The 9,207-nt window shown below is 37.2% G+C and overlaps 1 protein-coding gene across 2 annotated transcripts in view; it reads right to left on the reverse strand.

The window, feature by feature from the left end:
* MED30 (mediator complex subunit 30) overlaps positions 1-9,207 on the reverse strand; it is a 14,235-nt gene that overhangs the window by 2,837 nt on the left and 2,191 nt on the right. The window contains exon 3 of one of the 2 annotated variants that reach the window (XM_009082826.1): positions 7,421-7,531. The exons of the other annotated variant lie outside the window; for it this stretch is intronic. Within the exon in view, the coding sequence (XP_009081074.1) occupies positions 7,421-7,531 (111 nt within the window). The remainder of the gene's footprint in view (positions 1-7,420; positions 7,532-9,207) is intronic. 2 annotated transcript variants of the gene reach the window in all.

The following is a 9,207-nucleotide window of genomic DNA, read 5'->3' on the forward strand; positions in this document are numbered from 1 at the left end:
GAACTCTGGACTGCTTCTCAGGATTAACAGTTGTAAGAAAGAAGAAAAGGTACTCCATCCTACACACATGCTACAGCTTCTGACTTTATCTGTTTTAAGATAGCACAAGGATAATATCTTACATGAGGCAGTTTATAGTGAGTTTAAGAGGTCTAAATTCACATTACAGCTGACAGACGTGTTTCTGTTAGTGCCTCTCTGTCAGAAAAGTGATCTGACTGAAAATCAATCCTAAGGGGTCTTCTTTGGAGATAGTAATATTCAACGTGATTAATTATCCATTTTGACTGACTCTGCAAGTACTATGGCCAGCATGCTGGAGCTGGCAATGATGGCACACTCCAGTTAGCAAGAAGACCTGAGTAGGCTTAGGCCAGGTAGGTCATTTATGAAAACATGTACTGAAGCACAAAACCCACATAAATGAAACAAACTAAAACATACAGTCAGAAACAGCTGTCTTTCCAGGAAGAAAAGCTGCCATAAAGAACTTGCCATATTTCATACAGATTTGGGTTCTGTAGGACGCAGTAATTTCAACTTTGACTGAAATAAATTTTTTACTTGAACTCATTTTTGGCTTTCATTTCATTTGAATTCAGTGCTATCTAGACCAATTCACAACTTTCTATCAGAGATGTATGAGAACTTTCCTTTGCACACTGGTCTTGACTTTTTGTGGTCCTCCTCTGGACCTGGTCCAACAGGTCCATGTCTTTCCTGTGCTGAGGAGCCTCAAGCTGGATGCATGTTACTCCTTTTGACCATTAAACTGCTGTGGGAAGTGATTGTTGAAAGACTTATGAAGGTGACAGTGGCCTCTGTTTCCATAGAGGAAATCCAAGAAATTTCCACAGCAACACAATATTTGTGATAGGAGACCGAAATTCATACTGGTCTATTTTTTCAATGTGTACTTCATAATTAAAATTCTGAAGTAAGAAGGTGGAAAAACCTTCTCTTTTCTTCTTTCCTTCAGTTTTATAGCCAAAAGACTTATAATGTTATATGCACATACCCAGAAAAAAATACGGTAGACAAAATGCCTCAATGCTTTGCTGGAATTCTCTTAAAGCTGCCAGGTGATGTTCTAACTTATGGCTGCTCAACTGATACCAAGGCCCACTTTCCATCGTAATAAATTCATGTATCTATTTATAATATTTTTTCAAAAGGGATAAAATATATTTAGCACTAATACAGTAACTGCTGTGCAGTTAAACATGAACACACTAATAGGTCAATAACTATGGCTTTTCCTGATGTCATTCAGAGGCATAACTGTTCTACCCTTACCAGAAATGAGACTGGGCTTTCTGCCTCGCTCCTCACCTCACAGGTAGAAGAAGAATTGCACTCTGTGCTCCTCAAACAAGAAGAGGCACCAGTGACAGCCTGTGCTCCACTGCATGCTCAATACTTCTCACCTACTGACCCAGACAGGATGGCATGTGTCCACAGCTCTGCGGTGTAGACACGAATAAGCAAGTTCATTCAAATAATGAATGTTTGCTTCATACCAATTATTTATCATTCAATGATGAGGTCTGAGGTCCTAATTTACTGAGTACCATCTAAGTAGTGGAGCTTGTAATGGAATTATCCACTACCCAAGGTGCTTCTCCTTGGTGTTACATCCCCATTCCTAACATGAAAATCACACAGACGTATGACCCTCAGTTACAGATGGCAAACTAAGTCACATGAACATTACAGATAAAACTGGAATACCTACTAACTTTGTCCAGAGACATTCAAGACTCAAGTTCATCACTAAACATACTTAAGCAGCTTCCCACATATTCAAAATGAACAACTACCACAAATATTTTGTGGCAGAGAGAAAAAACCCTCCAGTTCTCAAAAGCTGCCTTCAGCTACTTACTACTCACATTAGATCCTTCCTTCTCATTCCCAAATTCCCTGCTTATTCAACACCCTCCTGCCAGTTACACAACACGCAAACCAGGATTTTTATAATCTTATTTACTGTAATACTGAGTCAATCTAAACAGTGCCTAGTCTGCAACGAAAGCAGAATAGCTCAAGGACTCTTCCAGAAAAGAAAGGGGGGAGGGGACAAGAAGTATCAGATGTGATAAAGGTTGTACAATATGCATTTATATGAGGACAAAAGGTGACAAATGGGACTGTATAGACAGCTTTAAGCTCAGTTTTCCCGAACTTTTTTCAACTTTGCAACCATGACATTGTTTTGATAGAGGACACAACATGAAAAACTTTGCATGCAATATTTTATATGAAACTGAAAAGGAAGTATTTCCCTATCTGGAATAAAATGCATCTGAGTGCTGAGATAACTGGCTGATGACATTACATGACCACTCTATGTAATTTTCTGTTGGAGATGGCGAGAGTCTCCTGGTGAAAAAGGAAACATCTCAACTCATCTGCAAGAAAGCAAGGAGTGGGATCCAGAAAACTACAGGCTGGTCAGCCTAACCCCTGACCCCAGAAGGGCTATGCAGCAAATCATTCTGGAAGTCATGTCCCGACACATGAATGCTAAAGTGACTGGGAACAGTCATCTTCGATTTACCAAAGGTGTGTTGTGCCTGACCAACACGATAGCTTTCTACTGAAAAATGACAGGCTGCATGGCAAGTGGAGAGCAGGGAATTTTCTTTACTTTCATATGAGCCAGGCTTTTGACATAGCCTCTCATAGTTTGGCAGACAAATTGGAGAGATGTGGTTTGGATAGGTGGATCACAGGGTTGATGGAGAACTGGATGGACTATGTGATTCTAAAAGTTGGCATCAGCAGTATTAAGACCAAGTGGTAGCTGGGCACGCTTGAAGTTTCTCAGGATTGATACTGAGGTGAATATTCTTAATATCCTCATTAATGACTAATTCATACTAATCACTGTATTGAAGTCTCAAATATATGGACAATATCAATTTGTGGAAAGCGATCAACATACTCTGGCAGGATGTCTGATTCAGAGGGATCTCAACAGGTGGGAAAGGCAGGCCAACACCTATCTTGGGAACTTCAATTAAAGCAACATCCTACACCTGCACACAGGATAAACTCATACAACAGCACAGGGTGAGGGCTGACTGAACAGAAAGCAAATTTGTAGAAAAGGATCTGAGGTCCTTTTTGAAACTGACAAGTTGAACATGCGTCAGCAGCAGATCTTTTTGCAACAACGAAGACTAACTCTGCTGCACTGTATTAGCAGGAGTGTACCTATCAGGTCAGGTGAAATTGTTATTCTCCTCTATTTGGCTCTAGAGAATGATTGTCCAATTTGGGGATCAATACAAAGCACTAACATACTGGGTAATGCCTCGTGGAAATCCACCAAAATGATTTAAGCTGTATTTGTTCAGTCTCAAGCAGAGAAGGCTGTAAGACAGGATCACGGTGCTGTATTCAGCTACCTAATGAAGATCATAGGAAAGGTAAAGCTTGACTCTTCTTGAATGTACACAGCAAAAGGATGGGGGCAGTGGATATAAGAGTTATGACAAAGAAAATTCCAATGTAACATTAGGAAAACTTCACAGTGATAGTCAACCCTTAAGGAGGGCCCAGAAAAAGTAGAATTTCCATCCTTACAGATTTTTGAAATGCTACTGGACATGAGCCTGAGCAACTGGATCTAACTTTGCTGGCTGGCTCTGCTTTGAGCTGGGGGCTGAACCAGCTAATCTCCAGACCACCCACTAAGCCTAAATTCTACCATTGCAGAGAGCCAGTCTGAGTACTCAAAATATGATGGAACTGCCTCCAGTGCAGATTAATCTGCTGAGAAGGTGTCCAAATAAAGAATTCTTCCTCTCTTGCCAAAGTCTTCCTTGGTGCACTTTCATATTTTGGGTGAAAAAGGACTCTACACATACAAAACACATTAAAAATACATGCAAATAGTGTAAACGGTAGTTTAAAAGGAATGTAAGTTTTCAGCACAGTGAAAAGTAGTTTTCAAATAAAGTTTTCCAAAGAGAAAGATTAACTGGAAATTGCTGTTATTTTAAGGACTACTTCCGTAAACAACAGCAGCTGCAGGGCACAATGTTTTTCTTATCAAAAATCCAAGACCTAAACTCGTAACAGCTTAAGTCTGTCACGTAGACTGTCTTTTCCTCTCTTAGCAAGATCACTGTTAAATACTTAGCAAATGTTAATTAAGAATATCAAACATGATTATTTTCTAAAGGGTCACCTGGAATGTCCTAATGCTATTTCACATAATTTCATTTTCACCCAAATGTTCTGAGACTACTAATTATGTGATGGTTTTCCTAAGTGCTTTGTTTGAAACCAGACCTACAGTTACCTAAGAAACCTAATCTGTACTTGCTCCATTTCTAAAAACAAGCAGCCAACTGCTGATAGGGCAGCAACACAGATTAAAGTGTTCTCAGTTTGTGATTTGATATTTTCTGTTTTAAGTCCTGTCAAACATACCACAAGACCACAGACCTACGGTGAGCCTGACATCTTGAAAATAATACCAATGATGATGTACTTAGAAGAACATTAAACACTCAAAAACATGAAGACAAGCGAGGAAATCTTGGTAACAGCTTCCACTTGCTGCAAATAGATAAATTTCAATGAAAACTGGATCAGGATTTGTACTAGTAGATCAATGCAAATGCTAAACTGATTCTGGAATGGTAAATTACTTATTTCAAAAAAGTCAACCACTGCAACAGTTTACCAGCCCAGAAAGCAAATACAGATGAGAAGGAATAAACTGCATTTTTCAGAACTGCAGAAGAAAATTGTTTAGTACAAGAGCTAGAGGTAGCCAGTGTTCAAGTAATTATATTTTTTGGTTGCTTTATAATGGTCCAAGCTCCTTAGTGCTGGCATAACTCCCTTTTGGTATTAAGCTTAATAGGTCTGATTTAAACCTGCAGTTGCTAAATATTACTCAATTGCTAGGACAGCAACTCATTACCTTGTAAACTGATCTATATTTTAAATTAAGAGACAAGTTCTTCCATAGCCAGGATGAGCACATTAAACTTTCTGACCTAAAAGGTCTAATATAGCAGAATAATTAAGTAAGGCCAAATGATGTCACTATGCAGTAAACCAACATCAAAAGCTCTTAAAAGTATTTAGGAACTCTGCTACATCAACAGGTTCTCCTGCCCCATGAATGAGAGTGAGTACAGGAAGCACCTGATGCTCCTTTCCTCCTTCACTGAGGATGCTGCTTTACCAGACAACTGCAGTAGCAAAGCACAGCCGCTATGTTACAAGTCAGTGGTTCATGGAATGAGGGACATTTTTGTGTGAGATATGATCCACAAGGTTTATAAGAACTACTAGTAGTTTTGGCTGTGCTCCACACTGCAGGGCAGTTAGTGCCTTTCACATACATCCAGAATCACTAAAGAAATCATACTGGCTGGGAAATCACAGCAAGAAGGGCAAAATTAAGACCTGTAACAGGTCTAAGAATTCAAATATCTCAATAGTGTCAAAGTATTGGATTATTACAGTACTGCTTTTTTTGGTACCAATAACATGCAAGACTGAAAAAACACTGCCTATCACAGCAGAAAGGATTAGGTGAGAACAGAACTAACTGAAGGAAAATATAAAAAGCTGCTTCATCTGTCACATTCATTTCCTTGTCACAGCATTTTCATCAACATCTTGTATTACTGAAATTTTTCCAAAACAAATTAATCAAATTGAGTTGGAGGTGGACATTACATACTATAGAGGACTGAAAAGCTGTCAGCAGTGCCAGCTAAGAACCTAGCAGCTAGCATCAGAAATTAGACCAACTAATCTGATTCTAGTGATTTTTCTTTACAAAAGGAATTTCTTTATTTCTAGGCATAAACCCTGAAGTACTTCTTATTCTGTGCTTATACAGTTGGAGGAAGAAGGAAAAAAATATCAGTACACTTTCAAGAAACAAGAATTTTCACTTCCTTTTGCAGCAGTTACTAAGTATTTCTCCACAAGAATACCAGAGAAAGTTTGACTATCTTGTGAAGATTTACTGTGGAAAATCAAGAATCTTGGTCTAGGCATTTAAGTGTAAATACAGGATTTCAGACCAGATTTAAGTGAAGATTTGAATGCATTCTTAATCACCAGTTTGCTACCAATGGTCCTGTAACACCATCAACCATTTTAAGGTTCAGAACTTATTATAAAAATTTATGAAATTCTTTTCACAAGATCACACCAAGGAGGTTTAAAAACATATTAGCATACAAGTACAACAACAAGGGCAAAAACATGTCATAGAACTATTAAAACCACAGCAAATATGGACAGTCAAGCTTATTAATACTGAAAGATTGCAAATAACTGTGCATAAATTTACAGTACAACATTACATACCACATAATATATACAACACTGCTACATCAGCACTGAAGACAAAAATTACAACAGGAAAGCTGACAACTGCTTTTCTCTAAATTCACGTAGTCCTCATTTTCTCCTGTACAATACATGTGCATTTTTCTAAATAAATGGGTTATGAAAAATTCAATACATCCCTGATTGTTGAAGTCAAATTAAACTATTGAAAATATTTGACAAGCTGAAAATCCACCAATTATTCACTCCATAAATATGCATTTTATTCACTTATTTCCTTTGTTCAGTTATTTTTTGTAGATAATACCTCCTTTTTACTGAGGATTTACAGATATTACAGCCATAGAAATATTTAATTAATCCTGTCTTTGTACTTTACTGATTGAAGAAACAATGCTCAAAATTGCGGTCTGGTAAAACTACATATTTTTAATCTCAATATTATATTAGCATTTACTACAGCATATTTATTTTTAGATTCTCATTCATCTTTAGTAATTGTACCCAATTGCATACTTTCACTCAAACTGAAAATTTAACAGCATCTTTATAACTCATAGGACATTTTTTTCTGAATGTGTCAAAATTCAATAAATGTTCTGCTTAAGAAAAGGAAGTTTCTTCCTCAAACTGTCAGAATTCAGAAGGTAGCCCTGAAAATCCTTTACCAACTCACATAATTGTAATAATATTTACACATCTGGTGTTCAATATCCATTTTTTGACACCTAAGGTAAGTTTTGAAGAGAAGTAAGTTCAACAGGCACCTTACCTCAGTCTGCACTGCCAATATCTACTGAGTTAAGCAGACACATAATACACTGTATTCAGGAGAATATATGTCAGTTTTAATAGAGGCACAAGTTAAAATTGTCAGGAAACCTAAACTCTACAGCCAGAGGTACAGCTACAAAAACAATAGTTTACTAAAAGGTAACTGAAATATTTACATGCAAGAAGTATTTATCACCAAGTTCAATGGTAGTCATCACACATTCTGCATTTAGTACAGAGATCTGGAAATCTAAGCTTTGTAACATTAAAGTGACATTTCCCACTTTATGCAAATTAATTTCAACTTCATTACCTTATTTACTTCCATGATTTCCCTTCTCTCTTCACTAGCAAAACGAAGCTGACTTGCAGCACCACGATCATCATGCTTGGAGCCATCTTCTTCAACATATGGAATAAGTTGCTGTGAAGACAAGAAACATTAGCTTTAGAAAAGGAAAAATTAAAACAAGAAGAAAAAAAGTCTGAAATCAAACTCAGGAGATACATAAGGTACTTCCATTTTCTCCACATGTTTAAACTGCCCAAGAGAAATTGGAGACACGTTTGTCACCCCAGCCTCACCATCCTTGGGATGAACTCAGACAGTTCTCCAGCAAAACAATGGGCTTCAAAAAGACACAATCCCATCTATTACCATGCCAAGACTCAAGAAATTTCATTGCAGAGAGAACCCAGTCTTTCTATTTATCATAGCTAATCCTGAATTCTTGAATTCTGCAGATTGTAACCTTAAAATTTACTATTCCACACTAACAAATACCACAAACATGAAGTTATCATTATTATAAAGCATTTTAGTGATATACTAAATGTAATGATGACTTTACATAGTTACTTGGTTAATAGTCTAGTTATGACTTGCTATTTCAGTGACCCTCTCTTTGGGTATTTGTAAGACCAGGCCTACAGTTACCCAAGAGGAGTTTTTCCCCTAAGTGTTTCCCGCTGTCATCTCCTCGCACAGAATCATAGTTCTGTTTAGGCCGGAGAAGACCACACTGTACTATCTTTTTTGTAAGCTTCTACAAAGCCAAATTTTGAATTATTTCTAAATGTACACCACTGTATGTTTCCTTCCTAAAAAAATTAATTAATCAGTAAATATACCAGATACAAACGTGTGCTTCTCTGTCAGAATGCTCCCAAGCTACTAACAGCTTATTAAAAAATAATAAGATGTAACATTTTACACATAACATACATCCACAAAGTCCATAGTCCATTCTTGTTTTTGCTTTCCTGGACTGAGTAGAATTACATTTGTGTTGACATATAGAAATGTCAACATATGAAATACTAGTGTTGATTAAAACAAGCAAGAAGACAATGGCTCATAAGCCTGGGAGCAAGTGGCTCATCAAGTACGTATTAACTTGTTACTTAGGTTGGGGTGTAACATCACAGAGCTTTCAGCAGTGTCCTTCAGCATTCTGACGGAAAACTTACTTTGATTTAACCCACTGAATATTTGACTTCCTTCTACACAAAAATTTTTGTAGGCCATTCTTATTAAGCTTATCAAAATGGACAAAAAGAAGCCACACTAAACTCTCCAGTGAAAACGTAGTAAAGGTTAACCACTTACTACATTTGCAGACCATAAAGAAGTAGTAGTGTGGCTGCTAAATACTCTTGGAAAAAAGTTCCTCTCTCTGATGGAAAAATAAAGTAGCACTCAAAGTAGAACATTTCCTTTGAAAACTCCCATCTTTCAGAAATGTGAAAGAGTGAAGAGACCCAAACACAAAATATAATGCTTAAATGATTAAAGTTCAATGGACAATCAGAAGTCTGTTAATAAAGTTGCCTCAGAACACAGAAGTCAGTAACTAAAGAACTTCACAGTTCTGGTTAATATAGAGCAGTAGTAACTCAAATCATAACATAAAACAGGGTTTAAGAGTATTACCAAGAATAAGAAACAATCTAACTTAGGAGAGGGGGAAATGACGTTTTGACTTTCTAATGAATAGCAGCTTTATAAGGAAAAGCTTTGGCCAACCCTCCCTTCTGGAAATCCTACCCTGTAACTTTTCCATCACCACTGCACATTTAGGTCTGGCTCATACTGGTTCA

Source organism: Acanthisitta chloris, unplaced genomic scaffold, assembly GCF_000695815.1.
Source record: "Acanthisitta chloris isolate BGI_N310 unplaced genomic scaffold, ASM69581v1 scaffold1989, whole genome shotgun sequence".
NCBI lineage: Eukaryota > Metazoa > Chordata > Aves > Passeriformes > Acanthisittidae > Acanthisitta > Acanthisitta chloris.